Source organism: Sceloporus occidentalis, unplaced genomic scaffold (genome assembly GCF_023333645.1).
Source record: "Sceloporus occidentalis isolate IW3139 unplaced genomic scaffold, rSceOcc1.0.p SCAF_4, whole genome shotgun sequence".
NCBI lineage: Eukaryota > Metazoa > Chordata > Lepidosauria > Squamata > Phrynosomatidae > Sceloporus > Sceloporus occidentalis.
Window position 1 is genome coordinate 183,351,393 of NW_028316984.1, and position 22,686 is coordinate 183,374,078.

The 22,686-nt window shown below is 41.1% G+C and overlaps 2 protein-coding genes across 3 annotated transcripts in view; one reads left to right on the forward strand and one right to left on the reverse strand.

Annotated features, from left to right (window-relative positions):
• The window catches only part of WARS1 (tryptophanyl-tRNA synthetase 1), a 33,854-nt gene extending 19,843 nt beyond the window's left edge, over positions 1 to 14,011 (reverse strand). The window contains exons 1-2 of the mRNA XM_089522536.1: positions 13,781 to 14,011; positions 2,470 to 2,676 (exon numbers count right to left, since the gene is read on the reverse strand). Coding sequence (XP_089378662.1) covers positions 2,470 to 2,583 — 114 coding nt within the window. The 5' untranslated portion in view covers positions 2,584 to 2,676; positions 13,781 to 14,011. The remainder of the gene's footprint in view (positions 1 to 2,469; positions 2,677 to 13,780) is intronic.
• Positions 14,012 to 14,061: 50 nt separating this feature from the next.
• WDR25 (WD repeat domain 25) overlaps positions 14,062 to 22,686 on the forward strand; it is a 99,260-nt gene continuing 90,635 nt past the window's right edge. Inside the window, exons 1-2 of one of the 2 annotated variants that reach the window (XM_089522535.1) lie at positions 14,062 to 14,112; positions 16,832 to 17,613. In XM_089522535.1, coding sequence (XP_089378661.1) covers positions 16,903 to 17,613 — 711 coding nt within the window. In that variant the 5' untranslated portion in view covers positions 14,062 to 14,112; positions 16,832 to 16,902. Of the gene's footprint in view, positions 14,113 to 14,132; positions 14,181 to 16,831; positions 17,614 to 22,686 lie in introns of those variants that run through there. The other variant, XM_089522533.1, reaches the window with a different exon arrangement.

The following is a 22,686-nucleotide window of genomic DNA, read 5'->3' on the forward strand; positions in this document are numbered from 1 at the left end:
CGGTGCATAACAAGGTGGTGAGTTAGAGCCAGAGGTGAAGAGCTACAACTCCCATCATCCCTGACAAGAAAGACTTCTCCCGTGCCCTGGAAGAAGCAATGGAGCACGCGCCCACAGTGCGCACCCTGTGGTGCACCAGGTGCACACCGCAAGAACGTGCCCCATTGTTTCTAATGGGGCTTGAGTTTACAAGGTTTTTCCCTTATGCGGCGGGGTCTGGAACGGATCCCTCGCATAAGGGAAGGGCCAATTGTACATGTGTAGGAAAGCCACATATAGGCTTACATTCAATTTTTAGCTAAAACAAATGCAGACCAACTGAACCAATGGGAATTTGCCAAGTTAACAACTTACATAAGTTTCAATGATTCAGTGTGTTTATTCCACTTGAGGTCAGCATTTGGATTTAGGGCATAATTAGTTGCACCAACAGATAAAGTAGGGGCGGGATATTTGTGACCCTCCCAATGTTGTTGAACTTTAATCTCAGACCATTAGCCATGCTGGCTAGGGCGTGATGGCAATTGGAGTCCAACTTCTGAAGAGTCAAAGAATACTCATCATGAATATAAAGCTTCCTTAAAGCTTATCCAAAGCTGACATACCAGTGGTACAGGGAGCCCTGGTGGCACAGTGGTTAAATGCTGGTACTGCAGTCGCTCACAGTCGCTCACAGGTTGTGAGTTCAATTCCTGACAGGGCTCCAGCCCTCCATCATCATCATCATCATCATCATCATCATCATCATTATTATTATTATTATCCTTTATTTATAAAGCGCTGTAAATTTACACAGTGCTGTACATACAATCTTTTTAATTGGACATTCCCTGCCCTCAGGCTTACAATCTAAAAAGACACGACACAAAGGGAGTGGTGGTGGGGAAGGGGCCTCTCTAGTAGGATAATACATATAAAATACATAGCAATATAGGAAATGATTCAATAAAACAGGCAACAAAAGAACATCAAATAGCAAGTGACAATTATGCAATGCCTGGGAACGCTGCCCTGAACAGGATGGTCTTCAACTCCGTTTTGAAGCTGGTTAAAGAAGTGATGGCTCTTGTTCGCAGGGGAAGAAGGTTCCAGGAGTGAGGGGCAGCGAGTGAAAAGGGGCGAATCCGAGATGGGGCAGAAGAAATCCTGGGCTGGGACAGCAGACTTTGACTACCAGAATGGAGGGCCCTAGTGGGAAGGTGAGGAGAAAGAAGGTCTGATAAGTAAGGAGGGGCCAGCCCATGGAGGGCTTTAAACGTCGATAGCAGGAGCTTGTACTGAATACGGAAAGGGAGAGGGAGCCAGTGAAGGGATGCCAACACAGGAGAGATATGGTCACAGCGGTGGGTGGAAGTGATAATGCGTGCAGCTGAATGCTGGACAGAAATTAAAGGATGGAGGTGAGAAAGAGGAAGCCCTGCCAGAAGGATGTTACAGTAATCAAGTTGTGAGATCACTAGGGCATGGACCAGGATCTTGGCAGTAGAGATGGAGAGATATGGTCAGATTTTAGCAATATTGTACAAAAAGAATCTACAAGCCTTGGCTGTGGTCTGGATCTGAGGGATACACGACAGAGAAGAGTCAAAGATAAAACCAAGACTGCGGGCTTGCTGGACTGGTTGAATAGAAATGTTGTCCACAGAGACAGAAAAGGAGTGTTGAAGGGTGGGCTTAGGAGGAAAGACAAGAAGCTCCGTCTTGGACATGTTGAGCTTCAAATGCCGATAGCGCATCCACTGTGAGACAGCTGTGAGGCAAGACGAAACTTGCTGTTCAAGCCTTGGAGAAAGGTCAGGGGTGGAAAGATACAACTGAGTGTCATCAGCATACAGATGGTAGGAAAAACCAAAAGAGCTGATGAGTTTACCTAAGGACAGTGTGTAGAGAGAAAACAGAAGGGGACCCAAAACAAAACATAAGGTTGAATTGAGAGTTCACTATACTCAAGGGTATTACTGGGAAAAGGAAGGAATGCTTTTTTTTTTTTTTTGCCAATTTCTCCTTCCCCAGGTAGCCTCCTGTGGTAGACTGAGGGACCCTCTGGAACAGTGTGGGAGAGAGTATGCATGGATGCAAGTAGAAGTGGTGAAAATCACCTATTCCACCCTTTCTCCCTAACGGTTAGATTCTCACCCTGCTGACATTCTCTGCAAGATCTCAGTTTCTTTCAGAAATACAAGAAACACCTACACCTTCCATCAGGGGAAAGGACTGTCTTGATCTATAGAGAATCAAGAAATGTCTAAATTATCTACTTGATGAGTGGATAGCACCAAACATGGAAGGTGCCTGTATTTCATATTAGAGATTTCAAACATTTGATTTTATTAGTAAGCTCTTTCCAAGACTGTATTAACCGAATTCCATTGGAAAAATATTATCAGAATATTAAAAAGCAATTGTAATTAGAATATTGAATGTGATAATTGGTTCTGCAATCAAACCTTGGTACTTTCTTACATTTACCTTTGGTGCTTTCTCAGCCTTCAATGACCTGACTTTTTCTCCTTGTTCGGTTACTTGTTGAAAGAGTTCCAGTGGATTAAGAGAGCAAAAATCACCAATTTGAACATCTGCCATTTTCAGGAGTGTCAAGGCTCTTTTGTATTTTCAGTTTCTAATGTGTTCTGCAATGTCTTTTTATTCATAAAAATGAAAAGAACCCAGAGTACTCTGAAAAAGAGAAGAATACACAGATTTTAACCTTATGTTTTCAGAAATGCTACATTATTCAAACATTACACATATTTGTAAGCAGATTGACTGTTATTAAGTTTAGAAAATAACCACAAAAATTCAAAAACTGAAAGTATCCATCTAGTGCACCTACCTGGCAAGCCCAGTAGTGTTTCAGTGTAAAACCATGAAGTCATAAACTATTTTACAATAGAGCTAATAACCTGTAACAACTAGCCAAGACATTTACAGAAAAGGCTTGGTCAAGTTAGTTTGCAAACCTGTTTGTCATCTCACACAGACGTTTCCTTGCCTTGCTCCTCACACCTTTTCAATCTAACACTACTACAGACTTCATTTGGTACCCCAAAAGGGAAGTCTGAGCCACATTTCTTCAGAATTAAGCCTCACTATGAAAGTGAGCATTGTATAGTGGTTTGAGTGATGGACTCAGGAGGTGAATCCCCACTTGGCGATGGAAACCCACTGGTTGGGCAAATCATACCCTCTCAGCCTCAGAGGAAGAGAAAGGCAATGACTCTCTTAATAAACCTCACCAAGAAAACCCTGTGACAGGTTCATCTTCAGAAAACCCTGTGCTCACTATGAAAGTGAGCATTGTATAGTGGTTTGAGTGATGGACTCAGGAGGTGAATCCCCACTTGGCGATGGAAACCCACTGGTTGGGCAAATCATACTCTCTCAACCTCAGAGGAAGAGAAAGGCAATCTTGTCAAGAAAACCTGCCAAGATAGGCTCACCTTAGAATTGCCATACATTGAATCATAGAGTTAGAAGAGACCGCAAGGGCTATCCAGTCCAATCCCCTGCCATGCAGGAAATCTCAATCAAAGCATCCTGACCTCTAAGGAAGGAGACTCCACTACACTCCAAGGGAGTGTGTTCCATTGTTGAACAGCCTTACTGTCAGGAAGTTCCTCCTAATGTTGAGGTGGAATCTCTTTTCCTGTAATTTGCATCCATTGCTCTGGGTCCTAGTCTCTGGAGCAGCAGAAAACAAGTTAGCTCCCTCCTCAATATGACATCCTTTCCAAAATTTAAACAGGTCTATCATGTCCCTTCTTAACCTTCTCTTATCCAGGCTAAACATCCCCACCTTCGGCATGGTTTGCAAATCCTGCACCATTTTAGTCGTCCTTCTTTGGACATGCTCCAGTTTCTCAATGTCCTTTTTGAATTGTGGTGCCCAGAACTGGACACAATATTCCAGGTGGGACCTGACCAGAGCAGAATAGAGTGGCACTATTACTTTTCTTGATCTAGACACTATACTTCTATTGATGCAACCTAAAATCGCATTGGCCTTGTTAGCTGCCACATCACACTGTTGACTCATGTTCAATTTAAATGACTTGAAGGCACACAACAACGAAGCAGCCCTGTTATGACTATAGGGTTTCTTCCCAAGAGTATGTGCAGCACTGCAACCTTAAAAAGAAATCACAAATCCTAGTGACAGTATCAGTCCACCCAACTGGACACATGTCTTTTACATTTTCTTTAACCAAGTCCCCCAGCTTCTTTCAATACAGAATACAGAAATCTCCTTCTGATTAGTTCCTGTATTTTATGAACCCATTTGACTGATATTGTCCACAAACAGCACATCTCAGCTAGAAATCTTGTTCTATTGCACTTAAACCAAGAATAGGCAGGAGTGCAGGGGTAGGGGACAAGTCTCCCTAGATGCTTAGTGGGCCCTTCTCCCTCCAGCATGCCAAAGCACCTGTTTTATTGGTGCATCCCTCTAAAAATGGCAACCACAAGTGGCAAAGTAGAGACACTGAGGAGATGAGCTCTGTGAGCTATGTGGTGGTGGGGGCATTTTGTGTGTTTTTGTTCATTTGGGGGCTTTCAATATGGTGTTTGGGTGAAAATCATATTGATTTTTAAAAAGAATTGGGTGGTTTTTGTGTGAGACTGGCAGGAGCTTCAGCAGCCACTTGTGGGGTTCAGGGACCAAATATGGCCCACAGGATGCACTTTGCCCACCCTGGCTTAAAGTAGAGGAAGGAAATAAGTTGCTTTCTGGATATTGTTTGGGTCCAACTCCCACCAACCCAGAAATTATGGTCAATGGTGGGAGTCCAACAATTTCTTGAGAGTAACTGCTTCTATTGCTGTGATTAAACATTGCAGGAGATATCCCATTGCTTCATCAGCGAGTGGTAGCAGTGAGAAAATTGGTCTTTGCTGCTTTCTATACATTTCTTTGAAACCTCCTACTGATATTCTCATTATCAAGTCGATTTCGACTTATGGAGACCCAAAAGATACCTCCAAGTCACCATATCATCAAGCTCAGAACTTGCAGACTCAGGGCTGTCGCTTCCTTGGCTTTTTGGGGCCAGTCACACTTACGTTTTTTGCATGGAGAGATTCGCATTTGTGAATCAAAACTTATTCATTGTTCCCACTACATTTTAATGCAGTGCTTCTCTCCATGACATTTAAATCCAGTCTGAAGTTCCCATTCACCACCACTCTGGGTCAAAATGGAGGTGCCTCCATTTCCTGAAAGGTGGTTGCATGATCTGAATAGATCCAATAGCTCACTCACACTTTCAGAGATGGGGATCACTGCAGTCTCTTAAAAAAGAACCACTAAGAGATCTGGTGCCAAATGCACTGGTTTAAATGGACTTTTCGGTTGTCCCCCCCCGCCACTGCACCGAGTATAATCAGTGCAAGTCTGAATTGAAATAACCCGGTTGTGTGAATGGGGCCTTGGTGAATGGGAAGTCGAGTCTTGATCTTCTCCTGCTGGTTTCTGCCTTAACAAGAATTATTGTTCCTTCTAGCAGGTCATGTTTTCTCATGATATGGCCAAAGTATGACAGTCTCAGTTTAGTCACCTTGGCTTCTAGGGAGAATTCAAGCTTCATTTGCTCAAGGACAAATTTATTTGTCTTTTTAGCAGTCCACAGTATTTGTAGAGCTCTTCACTATCATCATATTTCAAATGAGTTGATTTTCTTCCTATCAGCTTCACGGTTCAGCTTTTACCACCATACATAAAAATAGGAGTTACAACAGCATGAACCATCCTAACTTTAGAATTTAATGATATACTTTGACACTTCAGGATCTTGCCTACTTCCATCATTACTGCTCAAGTTCTCATTGTCTTTTCATTTCTTGACTGCAGTCTCCTTTCTAGTTAATAACTGAGCCAAGGTATGGAAATTGTTTAATTATTTCAATGTCTTCATCGTCTAATTTAAAGTTATGTAAATCACATGTGGTCATTATTTTTGTTTTTTTTTAAATCTTCATCATATTGTTTCATAATTATTTTACTGCTACCATACAGTGTACTAAATTGAACTAATTCTTAAATCACTTTCCCTGAAATTCTATTTAACACGTCTGCCTAGCTCTTCTGGCTTGTCATGTCATAGCACAGAAATAATGTCTGTCTTAGTTGTCATGCTTTCTTCCTAGTTCTCTGCTCCAATTCTGACTCTGCTGCACAGTTAAATACTGTAACTATATACTTCCGTAATAAACTTTTATGAACCATTTCTTACTTCTTTCTGTTCAGCATTCAAACATTCACAGTGTTGTATTAAATGTCTTGAAAACTCTGCACCAGTTATCTCTGTGCCACCATTATAGTGCAGAATGCTTTGCTGCAGTCAATTAAGCTTAAGCAAAAAATTACATTTAATGACTTCACCACACAATTTTCCCACTGAAAATCTATTCCCACAGGGGCCAATTTCAGCCTCAGTCATTTTAAGAACTTTCCTGCCAATCATTTTTAATGGCGTTTTACCTGTTCACCAGACAAGAGAAATAGCAAACTTACTTATACAATGTCTGGTTCTGAACTCTGGGTGCATTTACAATTTTTAACTTCTATTGTGTTTTTCAGAGGCACTTCAAAAACAGATGCAAAATCAATTTCCCTACAACTCAGATAAAATGTTACAAGCTTTTGGACTTTTCCATTACCCTTTAATATTTAATTACCCCAATGATAATTAAGGGCAATTCACTATTTCAATGACAACTTCACACTAATTAAGATTCTTTACAGCCCTAAAAAGAATCAAGCTCTGATCCGCATTTAAAGGCCTATATCCCATTCTAAAGCAAGATAAGAGTGTCAGAGAAATTGAAATCTGAACCATCTCTGGCATATTTTTAGATACTCTTGAAAACTCACAAGAACCAAGATTCTGCATCTTCCCTAGGTTATTTATTCCATCCTTGAACAGATCAGAAATTAATTTTTAACACATACAGTTTTGATAACCCAGAAGACTGAAAGCAGGTGAGTTAAGGAAGCAATCTAATCTCACAGGTGCTCACTCTCCCTAGCTCCTATTTAAAACAGAACAGCAAGTTAGCATTTTTCTTCTAGCACCACAAGGAGACTTTCCATTCTTCACTGACTTTTTAAGCTTCTAATATAAACAGATCCACATTACTGTTATGTCGACTACACCATTACAAGATCAACAAATACTGACATAAGTTGTCCAAACAACAATCAAATCAGAAGCACAACAGAATAACCCCAATTCTTTTAAACTGGTACAGAAGACAACTGGTATTGTACTGAGGAGCCAGTATTCATGGAAAGCTTATGTAATGCTTTTCCTGCTTGAAAATCAACATACACCTAGAAGATTTCCAAAGAGATATCTTCCTCTTGTTACCACCTGCAACAACAGTGGCAAAGTGGGAATGTCCTGGACTCAAGTATGCTATCAGTTTATGCAATGTTATAATGAGTCCCAAGAGGCTTGAGCAGCCTATCTGAACTGCATCACTTGTCTTAGAAATGTGCAAGGTGAAGGATTCCATGATAAAAATCCAAAACACACTGCAGAAATAATCTGATTTGAGATCGCTTTAACTGCCCTGGCTCAATGCTAGGGTATTCTGGGAACTGTAGTTTTGTGAGATATCTAGCCTTCTCTGTTAGAGAGCTGTGGTGCCACAATAAACTACAATTCCCAGGTTTATCTGGCACTGAGCCAGGGCAGTTAAAGCGATCTCAAACTAGATTATTTCTGCAGTGTGTTTTGGACCATAGATACCTTAACTGAAGAAAAAGGGACGGGCAAAGTATGGATGTCAGGATGTATGCAGTTCCAAGTGCCCCAACTCTCCTGGATTAGTATGTTAATGTTTAGCATTAACATTGTGTTTTGAGTGTTCAAAGAAGTCTTTATACGCTATCTCAGTATTATTATCCAGTTATTGCAGATAAGGAAGGAAGGACTGATGCTGAGAAATAGTGGCTCTGTTAAATCCTGCTACCAGTTCTGTGGAAAGACAGGCTTTGAACCAAGGAGTTTGTGGCTGATAACCCAGTCTTTAATGGCTGTTCTTCTCTAACAAACATCATATGGGTATTTCATTTTGGTAAATATATAATGTCTGACTGACGGAGCATGCCATTAAATACCAACCTGTATAAAACTGGAGCAAGGGCACCTCTCACCCATCTCAACCTATGTTGTTAGAGCTTGAACAGCTTTACTTAATCATTTCTCTTTGTAAAAAAGGACCAGGAGAAACATCTGTCATAAGGTAATGAATACATAAAACTAGTGAGTCACACCACTGATTCATCTAGCCAAGCATTATCTACTCTGAATTGGAGCAGCACTTCAGGTTATGAAAGAGATGTTTTAAGAGTTTGGCTCTGATCACTAAGGCACATGGAAGATCCCATTTCATTTCCTTAAATCACCTGGCCAAAAAGGATAATTTAGGTCCAAAACATATTTAGTTTATTGTGGCACCAGAGCTCTCTGACAGACAAGGCTAAATCTCTCACAAAACTACAGTTCCCAGAATTTCCTAGCATTGAGCCAGGGCAGTTAAAAAAGCAGTCTCAAACTGGATTATTTCTGCAGCATGTTTTGGATCTTAGTAGATGACAGGAAAGACCTCTGCTCGATATCCTGGAGAGCTCCTGTCAATATGAATAGACAAGATTTGGGTATATGAACAAACATTTTCGTCTGATAAGGGTGCTACAAACATTCCTTGAGTCCATTTACAGTTCCTTCTGCCTCTCTTTTTCTGGAGAAAAGGCCTGGAATTTAGACTATGTCATATGGTGGTAGTGGGGAAAATGAGGCAAGATAGCTATCTGCTAGGGATGCTGTAGCTGGAGATCCTGCCTTGGAGGGGGCAGGGTTGGAGTCACTGTTCCACGATGCCCCTTCCAATGCTATGATTCTCAGTTATGAACCACAATGTCTCTGAAGCAAATTTCACCTCTGCTGTGAAACTCAGAGATCTTAGGTGAGCCAATCTCTGTCAGAGTTTTTGGCATCATCTGCAGTGATACTGCTGACTAACTTACAGGAAATGTGGCCATGTGAAATAAAAGGAAAATCAAGCTATGTATGCTAGAATTTCCTATCCATGCACTTATTAAGGATAAAGGTGTGGACTCTTTTCTTTCACATTGCTATGCTACTTATAGGGTCATATACAAATATGCAAGATTCTAATGATGACATATTTGTATATGACTCTATGGCCTTAGCATTTCAGAGTGACATATCTGCTTCAGGTGGCAAATTCTGAGTGTCGTAAAAGGACAGCAAATAGATTTAAGTATTGCTGTTCTATTTTTTAAATCTCAGAGATGAGAAGAGGCATGTGTGTCCCTGGCTTTTGGTACTAAACACCTTAACTTGGGAGGATGAGGCTAGGGAGTTGCTTGGCCTTGGATAGCAAAGTATCTCAAACCAGTCCTATTCATTCAATGGGGCCTCTTTATCCATGGGCTTGCCATCTGCGAATTTAAGCATGTGTATGCCGAGCCCCATTGTCCTCAATGGCATCACCATTAGGAACAAAGAGTTTAGGCCCCCTGTTTTTTGGTATCTGCGGGGGTCCAGAATAGATCCCCTGAAGATATGAAAGTCTTGCTGTATTTGTTTTGTTGTGGGCCTTCAAGTCATTTATGGTGGCAAATGTGGGCATTTCTTGGCAAGATTTGTTCAGAGGCAGTTTGCTTTTGCCTTCCATTTTAGCTGACATGGCAATTTGACACTACTTTAACTGTCATGGCTCTATCCTACAGAATCCTGGGATTTGTAGTTTTGTGAGGCACCAGCACACGTTGACAGAAAAGGTGAAATATTTGTAGTTTTGTGAGATATTCAGCTTTCTCTGTTAAGGAGCTCTGGTCCCTCAACAGATTACAAATCCCAGGACCCTGTAGGATAGAGCCATGACAGTTAAAGTGGTGTTAAATTGTATTAATGCTGCGGCAGCCAGAGCCACAAGCCCAGAAGGAGGAGAGGCCTGCCTGCATAGATTTCCCTTCACACCATCTCACCACAGAACACACAAACAGAACAAAATGCAGGTCTGTGACTAACAGCATCATATTAAAAAAAAGTTCTCCTATATAAGGTTTCACAGACTTGGAACAACTACTAAGGAAGGTCAAAGAAGAAACTGCAAGGCCATTTTCCCTGCAGAGGAAGCCTGCAGCAACCAAACTGCGTGGGCTCCCTCCACTCCAAAAAGAACCTGCTAAAAGCGGGTTCTTTTGGGCACGCAGGGAGGACATCATCAGTGTGCCATTGGTGCACTGTGACACATTCACGACGCAAGTGCAGCACCCGGAGATATGAATGTGGCGCCACACTTGCATCGTGCATGTAAAGATGGCGCCTTCCATACGTATTAGGGTTCCAGAGCGTGTGGCTGCCATGTGCTCTGGAACCCTAATTTCGGTGCCGACACGGAGCTTTCGGCCCATCTGTTTCAGACCTGCAGTAAATAAAGCAGAAGAAGACTTAAGAATGGGGAAGGCAGTGATGAAATACCGAGACAAGATTCCAAAGGGTAAAGTTATACAACTGGGCACTAAAATTAGAATTGTTTGAGCCACATCACCATGTATGGATTTGAGAATTGGACAGTGAAAAAAGCATATAGGAAGAAAATAAATTCATTTGAGATGTAGTGCTTGAGAAGAGTGCTGAGGATACTGTGGATGGCCAAAAAGAGAAACAAATGGGTCCTAGAAAACTCTCCCTGGAAGTCAAGATGATCAGATTGAGGCTGTACTTTGGCCACATAATGAGAAGGCAGGACTCATTAGAAAAGACAATGATGCTGGGGAAGGTAGAGGGCAATAGAAAGAGAGGAAGACTGTGTGCCAGATGGATAGGCGTAGTCAGGAAGACCATGGGCCTTAATCTACAAGATCTAAGCAAAGCAGTGGAGGACAAGGGGGGCTTGGAGATGTTTTATATACAAAGGGTCTCCATGAGTTGGGATCAACTCGAGGATTTGAATAATGTATTTTGTGCATTTTGGTTGACCCAGTAAAGGTGTCCCTGTTTTATGGATTTCGGATGTCATTGCACATCCCTTCCAATGAAACCGGGTTCCCCAGCAAAACTAGCCCAAGGTGACCAGACGTACTCACCACAAAGGAGGTCAAGACACCACAAAAGTAAGAAGTTAAAAATGCAGGACATGACCAAATAATAGTTAAAAGACACTCATATAAAGATGAATTCATGCTTCTTAGTCATGTTAAAAATGAAGGACATGTTGAAATTCCTTCTGGACAGGAGCCAGAAATGTAGGATGTGTCCTGGAAAAGGAGGACATGTCTAGAGTGCTAGGAAACAAAAAATATTGGAGGCAAATTCACAGAGAAATTATCAAGCTACTCCACATAAATATAAAAATGGAACCTAAACTGTACCTACTAGGAATAACTGATGAAGAGACAGAAAGATGCCATGGAACATAAATATTTTATATGATTACAGCAGAAAGAGTAATTTATGACAAAAAATGGAAAGCAGTGGAAGAAACAGATATCACAAAATGGCTACTCAGATTATATGATCTCAAGGAAATAGGCAAGGAAATTCTGCCTCGGTCAGGCTCCACCTGGAATACTGCATCTAGTTCTGGGCACCACAATAAAGGATGTTGAGAAGCTGGAGTGTGTCCAAAGGAGGGCGACTAAAATGGTGAAGGGTCTGGAAACTATACCTTATGAGGAGAGACTGAGGGAGCTGGGTATGTTTAGCCTGGAAAAGAGACGGTTAAGGGGTGATATGATAGCCCTGTTTAAACATTTGAAGGGGTGTCACACTGAGGATGGAGCAAGCTTGTTTTCTGCAGCTCAAGAGATTAGGAACAATGGTTGCAAGCTACATGAAAAGAGATCCCACCTCAGCATTAGGAGGAATGTCCTGACTGTAAGGGCTGTTCGACAATGGTGAGGAGGACAGCTGGTCACCCTGGTGTATATGTATGTTTGAGGTGTTTGTGTATATATGTGGCTGAGGTGAACCCAAGAGAGAAAGACTGGGGGAGGTCGTTGTCGTGAGGAGAACCAGTGCTTGGTGCGGTTTCAAACCTGCAGGCTGGCTTGGCAGAAGTGTGGACATGAATGGAGGAGGAGGAGGAAGAGGTGGGAAAAGCAAAGTCTGGGAAATGGGAAAGACATCCAACAAACCAGCAGGAAACCGGGGTGGGGGGTGGGGGGTTAGCGAAAAGAGAGGACTGTGTTCACACACACACACATATACACCTGGCAATTCTCCTGAATAGTGTATGCGCCTCCACCCAACAGTCCAGCTCTTAGTGGAGAGTATGGGTTAGGGCGGCCATTTCTATTACAAGTGTGTGTGTGTGTGTGTATTTACCAAAACGGTGAAGGGTCTGGAAACCATGCCCCATGAGAAATGACTTAGGGAGCTGGGTGTGTTAAGCCAGAAGAAGAGACGAGAAGGTTTAGAGGTGATATGATAGCCCCGTTTAAGTATTTGAAAGGATATCATGTTGAGGATGGAGCAAGCTTATTTTCTGCTGTTCCAGAGAATAAGATACAGAGTAATGAATTCAAACTACAGGAAAACAGATTCCAGCTCAATATTAGGAGGAACTTCCTGAGAGTAAGAGCTGTCTGACAGTGGAATATGCTGCCTCAGAGTATGGTGGAGTCTCCTTCTTTCGAGGTCTCTAAACAGAGGCTTTATAGACTATAGCAAAGCCTTTGACTGCATAGATCATGAAAGGCTGTGGAATCCCCCAAAGACATGGGAGTGCCAACACATCTGATAGTCTTGATGTGGAATCTGTACTCAGGACAAGAGGCTTCTGTCAGAACAGAATATGGAGAAACAGAATGGTTCTCAATTGGCAAAGGGGTCAAACAAGGCTGTATCCTTTCACCCTGTCTTTTCAACTTGTATGCAGAACATAGTATAAGAAAAGCAGGGTTGGACACAGAAAAAGGAGTGAAAATAAGAGGAAGTAATATCAACAATCTAAGATATGCAGATGACACAATAGTACTAGCAGAAAACTTCACAGACCTGGAACACCTGCTAAGGAAGATCAAAGAAGAAAGAGCAAAGACAGGCTTAATGCTGAGCATAAAGAAAACAAAAATAATGAGCACTGAGAACTTTCACAAGTTCACCCTAGACAACGAAGAAATAGAAATAGTATAGGGAAGTAATAGTCCCACTCTATTCTGCTCTGGTCATTCCTGCCTGGAACATTCCTGTGTTCAGTTCTGGGCAACACAGTTCAGAAAGGAATGAGAAACTGGAGCGTGTCCAAAGAAGGGCGACTAAAATGGTGAAGGGAAACCATGCCCTATGAGGAATGCCTTAGGGAGCTGGGGATGTTTAGCCTGGAGAAAAGAAGGTTATGAGGTGATATGATAGCCCTGTTTAAATATGTGAAGGGATGTCATATTGATGAGGGAGCAAACTTGTTTTCTGCTGCTCCAGAGAACAGGACCCGGAACAATGGATGCAAGCTCCAGGAAAAGAGGTTCCACCTCAACAGTAGGAAGAACTTCCTGACAGTAAGGGCTGTTCGACAGTGGAACACACTCCCTCGGAGTGTAGTGGAGTCTCCTTCCCTGGAGGTCTTTAAATAGAGGCTGTATGGCCATCTGTTGGGGACCCTTTGATTGAGAGTTCCTGCATGGCAGAATGGGGTTGGACTGGATGGCCCTTGGGGTCTCTTCCAGCTCTAGCATTCTAGGATTCTGTGCAAAGGAGGGCCTGCCTCGCTCTGCCCGGCCTCTTCCTTCTCCCCAGATCCTCACCTGTCTCTCACCGGGACCGACTTCTTCCTTCAGCGCCTCTTGGCCAAAGAGAGTGACTCCATTGCATCAGACAGGAGGAGCTGGTGCGTCGCTCATCTCCTTCCGACTGGGAAACACACTCCTGACCCGGAACCGGACGAAACCTCGCGGCTAGGAGGCAGGGGAGGAAAGGAAGGAGGCTTGTACGAAAAGGGGACACTACACTACGACGCCAACGAAAGCAGCGGTGCGAGGGGGAACCTTAAGTGCAGGTCGGGTTTCCGGGGGAACGCTCTGCGGGACGGACCGAGTGGTGTTCATGTGAAATGGGTCCCCCAGTATAAGTACTTCCGGTGAGTTTGTTTTTGCCCCCCCCCCCCCTTTCTTTTTAACGTTCAGGGTTTTTCAGCCCTCAGGACAGGTAAGGGCTGCTTCAGAGGCTCTGGGTGCTCACCGCTTGGGGCGGAATTGTTATTATTATTATTATTATTATTATTATTTTCATTTATATATACCCCGCCTTCCTTCCCGAAGGTCTAAAAAAGAGACTGCAGAAATAATCCACTTTGAGACTGTTTTAACTGCCTTCGCTCAGTGCTAGGGAATCCTGGGAACTGTAGTTTATTGTGACACCAGACCGGTCTTTCTGACGTAGAAGGCTCAATTTCTCACAAAACTACAGTTCCCAGGATTCCCTTGCACTGAGCCAGGGCAGTTAAAGTGCCATCAAACTCTTCTAGAACATGGCCTCATAGCCCAAAAAACCCACAAAAACACTACGGATGCCAGCCATGAAAGCCTTCGACTTCACAGTTGGCCCTCCACAGTTGCGGCTTTGATTTTTTGTAGTTTTGATTAATATGTTCTTCTCCCTAGGAATCTCTTAAGTCCTCCAGTGCAATTCTGCTGGAGGTTGACCATAGAGTTGTGCTGGAGAACCTAGATGTTCCTAGAGAAAGCCATTCTCTAGGCATTTGTAGGTCCTTCAGCAGAGTTACCCTAGAGGACCTAGAAATGCCCATAAAGGTGTTGTCTTAGGTAAAAAGAATATTGGTTCTTTTATTTGTGGTTTCCCCATATTCACAGGGGTCCTTCGCCCCTAATCCTAGCAAACGTGGAGGGAGCACTGTAGTATTATTTAGTATTTTAATACTTATTGTGTGTGGAAAGCGGAGAAGAAAGGTTTTGGTAGAACACAAGCTCCACTTGCCCCATTTCATGAATAGGGTTGGGAACGTGTGTGTGTATATATATATAATATATTAGAGGATAAGTTTACTGCATGTTTAGTAGTGTGTCAAGCATGGAATTAATTGTGCCCTGCACCTGCTGTACTTGTTTCTTTCACAACTAGGGCTTCTTTCTTTGTTTGTTTCTTTTACAACTAGGGCTGCATCCACACTGCAGAAATAATTAAGTTTGACACCACTTTAACTGCCATGGCTCCATGCTATGGAATTCTGAGACTTGTGTTTTGTTATGGCATCAGAGCTCTCTGACAGAGAAGTCAGCTACAGTTTCCAGAATTCCATAGCACTGAGCCGTGGCAGTTAAAAGTGCTGTCATACTGCATTATTTGTGTAGTGCAGATGCAGCCAAAGTGTAGAATTGAAGCATAGCCATGTTAGTCTGGATAAGTATACAAAGGGGTCTTGTACAGGCTGAGTCTCCGTTATCCAACATGCTTGGGACTAGAAGTGTTTTGGATTTTGTCCCCCCCCCCCCCCGATTTTGGAATATTTGCATATTCATAATGAGATACGTTGGAGATGGGACCCAAGTTTAAACATGAAATTCATTTATGTTTTGTATACCATATATACTTGTCTATAAATTGAAAAATTTATACCCAAAATTGACCCTAAAATCCAAGTTTGACTTATTTACGGATCACTATAGTAATGTGATAGTAGCTCTTTCAGATTTCCCTATGTGGTGGGGAGAGCAGTTTCATTCTCTCTTGAGCCAAGCAGAAAGAGTCCTGGGTGATTGATTGCTGTTAAACAGAGTTCCTCTCCCACCTGTGCTGCAGCTGCTGTCTGGGGAGTGAAGGCTGAAACAAAGGCTGACACACTGAAGCAAAAAGGTTCAATTAGAGTCCCTGTTGCTGTGCACACACATACACACACTGAAGGAGCCTCCAAGTTTTACCCTCGACTTATCCATGGGTCATGGGAAAATCCATAATTTGCCTCCAAAACCTGCCCTCGACTTGTACATGAAGTCGACTTATAGTCGAGTATATATGGTACATCTTATACACATAGTCTGAAGGAAATTTTATACATTGGTTTTAAAAAAAATAATTTTATGCATGAATCAAAGTTTGTGTAAGTTGAACCATCAGAAAACAAATGTGGACAATTTTGGATTTTGGAATTCCTGATAAGGTGGACTCAACCTGTAGCACCTGTGAGACTGAGAGAAAGAAATTGGTAGCATAAGGTTTTGTAGACTTAAGTCTGCTTCTGCATATTATGTAGTAGACTCATTCTGCAAAAAGTTTATGCTACCCACTTTTTTTTCTGAGTCTCGGTACTAAAAGATCCCCTTACAACTCTGTGTGTCAAAGGAGATGTGTACTCTTTTGCATTTTGCACCGTTAAAATAATATATTTGAATACATTGCCCACCACAAATCTGGACTCACTACTATTTCCATTGTGTGGATAGTCCCTTCTTTATTCTTTTCTGGTCACACTTGACCATGTATTTGCATTTCAGTGGGAACACACAGTTAGATATAGGTTTCTTATTCTATCCTAGAAATTTGCAGAACAGTGTTTCTGTGATTCACTACTGACTCAGTGACGTTTTCCTTTTGAAACAAAGTGCTGTATAGTTAAGATTGTTTTGGCAAGGTTAGTAAGCCAAGCTGGGATTTACAGCCTTTTACTGTGAACACAGTATTGATGAAAGATGTAATGGTTCCTGGTTAAAATATTTAATGTTTTATCATTATGCTGAGATTGAATTGTATAGCTATTTATAAATAACAAAGTAAGAAATATTTATTCAATTGAAAATAGAATCCTTCAATTTTTATAATTTTGTTAATTCCTTTCATTGCAGGTATTCACTGCATATAAAGTTTCTAAACTTTTCAAAGACATAAGTTAGAAATTTTCATTATAGCTGTCTTGATGAACTCACTTGTTGCTTATGATGATTCAGATTCTGATTCTGAGGCAGAGTCTGGGAAGTCTGAAGATGCTGCTAGTAGTGAAATAGGCCTGGCGGATTCTGCAACGAGGGCTGTTCAGTATTGTGGTGGGCTATATACAGTTAGTGGGAGCAAAGGCCAGCCTGTGGAATGTATTGGTAGCTCCAGAAGGAATGTCTATCATGAAGATGCTCTTTTACAGAACCTACAGAACATTAAAAAGCCTATGGTAACAAACTACCCGAAGACATTTTATCCTAATTTGAAAATAGCAAGTAGGAATCATAACCACATGCTAAGCTCTTCAATGAAACCTAAGTTGCTTTCTGGAAATGAGAGTTGCTCACAGAAGAGGGTCCATGACGACAGTGATGTTCCCATACAGGGACTGAAGCCATATATTCCTAAAAGAATGAGACTGGTGAAAAATGCAGTTCCTCATGAAGCTGAATGCTCTGGAGAGAGTACAAACTGCACTACCAAAATTGGGGCAGCAGAAGATAGGATGTCCATTAAAGTTTCCCAGTATATGATGCCATATATAGGATCCAAATATGGAGTTACTGAAATTCCTAAGAATCTGGTGTTTGAGATGTCTGATCACAGTGGTCCCGTTAATGCAGTCCAATGGTGTCCTCTGCAGAAGTGGAGCCATATGTTGCTCTCTGCATCTATGGATAAAACTGTCAAGGTAATACTTTACTGAATGGACATTTGTTGCACCTTGCATATAAAAAACACCTGAATATTTTTATATGGAAGAAAACAAATGAGAATCCAATGAATTATAAATGTTTTTGATAAGTCCCTGTGAGCCCTTTTCTATGCCACAGCTCTTTTGTGGCAGAAAGGTGAAGACATTCATTTGTTAATCAGGGCTATGTGCTATCTGTGAAACTGAATTCCTTTAAATGGTGGGAGTAAGGAAAAGTACTGACATTTATGTATGTATGTATGTATGTTGTTTATATCCTGCCCTTCAGCCCTAAAGGCTCTCAGAATGGCTTACAATTATTATTATTTTTATTTAGATGGTTCCCTGTTCTCAGGCTTACAATCTAAAAAGACACGACACAAATGGAGAAGGTGGGTGGGGAAGGAGATCAGATCCAGCAGTTCTTCTCTCCCTCTGAGGCCTGGACCAAGGCAGATGGTCAGTTAAGACTTTTCAGTTCTGATGCTAGATTAAGTCAGAACTCAGTGTTGTAGTGCAATGCAATTCCTTTACAGCCTTGTGAAAATGAATGCCCTCCCTCCATTCATTTCTTCTTTCTGTGGTGTGGGGTGGGAATAGGAGCAAACCCAAATTCAGAAATCTAAAGAGAAATCCAAATCCAGCATTTGTAATATTGTTGATTCTGGTGGATGCCGCATTGTTTCCTGACACATATCTGTGTCGTCATCTCTGACTCCTGGTTAGCTAAATGAGGGTAATTCCTAACTTGATTTCTTTCCCCAAGGACAGTGATGCATGACTGGGAAGGGCTGGTATATGTGGTGCAGTTGGTGGTAACACAATAATAATCTTTGTGTCTGTATTCCCCCTACAGACAATAATAAATTTAAGGGCAAAGCATTCTGGTTTGCCAGTCAAATTGTTAACTTTTCTTTTTCTAATTTAACTTTTTTGAAAAAGCAAGGAGATCAATTATCTGTTGGAGCAGCATGTAGTGTGGTCCAGGCATTCTAAACATATTGCTCAGACACATGCTATATTGTTTTCAGTAAAACTGCATCCTTAAGTCTTGTGGATGCTTTCTTCCTTTATAGTACAGTGGATCCTTGTTATATGCTGGGGTTTGGTTCCAAGATCCCCCGTGTATAACAAAATCCATGTATGCTCAAGTCCCATTAAGTATAATGACATAGCAAAATGGTGTCCCTAATAAAAAATGGAACATCAAGGTAAATTTATACTTTTTTGGAACATTTTCAAACCGTGTATGCTTAAATCCGTGTATAAAAAATCCGTGTATAAGAAGGGCCGACTGTATTGTAACTGAGAAGAACTCATAGGAATGTGACAAATTGATGCTGGTAATCAATTTTTTAAAATATTTTATTAAAATCATAATCCATTGAGGAAAAGGTAAAAAATCATGAATACAATATATATTATGGAGCAAATGGGTCAAATCAAAAAAACAACATCATTCCATAAGTTCAAATGTTAGATGGTTGCATAGGAGGGTGTTCTAAAGAATTAACAAAAGTAAAAAAGGGTAACCATTTCTCCTCAAAAGGAGTGTGATATGAAGTGGGGTTGTTGATCCTGTCTGATAGCTTTTCCATTAATAAGGTGTTCCCTTTACCATCAGTTCTCCATGAGCAAGTAGTGTGTCTTCCAGTTCTCTACTATCTCCAACCAAGTAATAGCAAGAAGGAAACAAAATGATATAATTGTATTTTAAGTTCTTATTATTACCATTAAATACAGACAAAAGTAATAACTCAGGACAAGGAACAAGGCTTTGGTTTGTGATACTCGAGATAACTTGAACATACAGAGAGCCAAAATTGATAGCTCTTATCACAGTGTAACCATATGTGTGTAAATATACCCATACAATCACAACCCCTCTGGCACTTAGAAGATGTGTACTTGTACTTCTCACTAACTTAGTTGGAGTAAGGTGCCATTTGTGTATCAATTACAAGACACATTCTTTAAGGGAAGCTGATTTGGATTTAAAGGGAGGAGATCTCCAAATTTTTGTTTAAATCCAGTTCCCACCCCTTTTTGCAAATTGGCCATTCCCATTTATATTATCTATGATTAAATTATAAAACTGGCAATCCATCTAATTCATTAGAAGTTGTCTTTTAAGTTTTCCAGTGGCATCAATGAACTGTAGAATTTGGTACTTATGTACGGTATATACTTTGGTTACTTTTAGCCTTCTTGTTAGTCCCATGGGATTCTCAAAGTACAGTCGATCCTCGGTATCCATCGGGAGATACCAAAGTCTGCAGATGCTCAAGTTCCATTGTCCCCAATGGTGGTGCAGCCATATAGCCATGCCACCAGCGGGGGCAATGGCACTTCACTGGTCCTCATGTATCCATCCTTCCTTCCTTTCTTCCTTCCTCCCTCCCAGCTCTCACCTGTGGCGGGTGGTCAGGTGGGTGGTGGGCATTGCCACTGCCTCCTCCTCCTCCTCCTTCCACCAGCCCTTATCCTTGTTCCCCACTTCCCTGTCTCCCTCTCTCCTGGCTCTCACCAGCGATGGCAGGCACTACATCTCAAATAGTTTATTTTTCCCTCCTACAATCTCCTTTTTGGGCCAAGAACTGTACCCAGTATTCACACTGTAATTGCATTTTCTGATTTATGTAAAGCTTGATGACACACTGATGTTTTCTGTACACTTTCACAGGATTTCTGAGTTGCTGGTCTGTTTTGATTTTGTTGTTGTTTTGCCTTGCTGTGGGTCTGGTTGCTAACGTTCTCAGTGGTTCCATAGTGTTTTTCCCAAGTAGAGCCAGCTCTTTGCTTAGGCAGGATGAGCTGCCCTACTTCAGACAATAGTCCTTGGTGTTCCATTAAAGGACAGCAAATTGTCAATTATATAGTTGATTACTGTATCACTACCACTGTGTGGAGAGAGGAACCAAATGGATTTTCTGCCTCGTGCATCAAGAGACTTGGACTTTTTCTGTGCTAGGGAAGAGGACACAGCTTGCAACTGTATTAAATGCAGTTTAAACTGCATTTAAGGAGCTACTTGTAAGAATGTATCTTTTGGTATTATTTAATGATATGAAAGAATACAGGAAGGAAAAAAAATTAAGGGGATAATATGACCTCAGCTCTCCTAGTAATGCTTTCTTCCCTGGAAAAGAATGGGAAACTGACCCTGGCATCTTTGAAATGCTCTATATCACTAGAGACTACACTAGGAATAGAAAATTATTTTAGGATTATGCCATTACTGTATTTCCATATTATAAAGATTTCATGACTTTAATTGCCTTATCAGGTAGTCTGGTTCAGGAGAAGACATACACAGCAATAGCTAAGACTTCTGTTTTTTCTCAGGCAACTGAGGCAGACCCAGTGCAAAGACTAAGAGATTTGTTCGAAAGCTTATCCAGCATTGCTGAATTATTGTGAGGACAAGGTGGGGTCAGACCAGAGGCATAGGATGTGGCCATACCTGCATGATCCCCACGTGTTGTACATTCCCAAGTGCTGTGATCAGGTACCATCAGATGTAAAGGAAAAAAAAGATGTTGTTTATACTCAATCATCAAATTTTTGGTCCATCTCTAGACCAATAGTGAATACTTTGCTTCACAAAAACTCCCCAGAGTCTTAAGACAGGGATGGAGAACCTTTGGGCTGCAAGACAAATTTGGCTCACCAGGCTTTGAAGCTTCTCCCCCTTCCTGAACCCCTGGCATCAGTGCTTCATCTACTTTTCTCTGCCTTGGCCTTTTCTGGTTAGGTAAGGCACCCCTCTCCATACAGTTAGGTATGGAACTTCAAAGGCCAGAGTTGAAGAAATTACTAAAAGAGAAAAGGCAAAAACTCACCATCCAGAGCAATACAAAACTTCTCATTTCATTCTAATTTCCTGTGACCTATTATAAGCTGTAATTTTCTTGAACCGTTTTCTTTGTATTGATTTCAAATGCCTGTTGGTAAGTTAACCTTGTAATTAAAGCACTTAGATGCTTTTTAGGTTTGTTGTAAAGACATTTGATATACATTGTAAGATTTTATTGGAAGGTTTCTGAGGCAACCTGCTGCTAATTCTAGTTCTTCACATCAGCAGGTGACTATTACATGCTTTGCTGTCCCCAATGCCTTATTTCTGATTTTTGCAACCCCCCCTCCCCAAAAACAAAAAACCCCACAAACCCTGAAATATAAAATAATTACAAAAATACAAGGATCCTTTTTTCTTTCATTGACATGAGTTTTTGCTTTCATGTGCTACTTTGCAATAAGTTAATTAACTAGGGAGAGAGAATAGGGAGAACAGAAGCCACCAACACCAATTCCTCAGTATAATTATAGAACCATAACACAATGCATTATTGTCAGAAACTATGGCACTTATAATATTTTATAATATTGTAATAGCCAAGGGAGGCTTAATGCTGAACAATAAGAAAACAAAAATAATGGAGGGTGGAAGATCTACAAGAATTTGTCTTAGATAATGAGAAAACTGAAATACGTACAGTAGTCAAAAAGTTCCCATATCTTGGGCTGTGATGTTCATATCAGTGCTATGATGAGATAGTTGGGAGTCATTGTAATATTTGGATTTTTTAAACAAAAAAGTAACCAAAAGTATCTATTTTAATTACTTTTGAGAAAAAGGAAAGCAGAGGGCTACAGTTTTAAAATAATAAAATAATAGTTAACAACCTTAGCCCTTTCTTGCAACTATAAACGTAACTAATAACCTTCCTTACCTTGATCATTCAAAAATCAAAGGCAAATTGGCAAATAGCTTAATTTTTATAAAGTAATTTTTGGCTTAAACATTTCAGTTCAGTGGTTTCCAAGTCCTGCCTTCTCAAACAGGTGACTGCCCATGCTACTTGGACATTAACAGTGCTGAACCAACAGTAGCTAGATACCTTGGCCCCATTGTGATAATATAATGGCAGTTCTTTCCTTTTTCCTACTTCACAGCCTAGGAATTAACAAGTACATTAGTTCATAATTGTCCAGAAATGCAATTTCTAGTTGTTGTTAAATGTCCTGAGAAGTAGCCACATCATTCCATTTCAAAAATTGTTCTCTTGA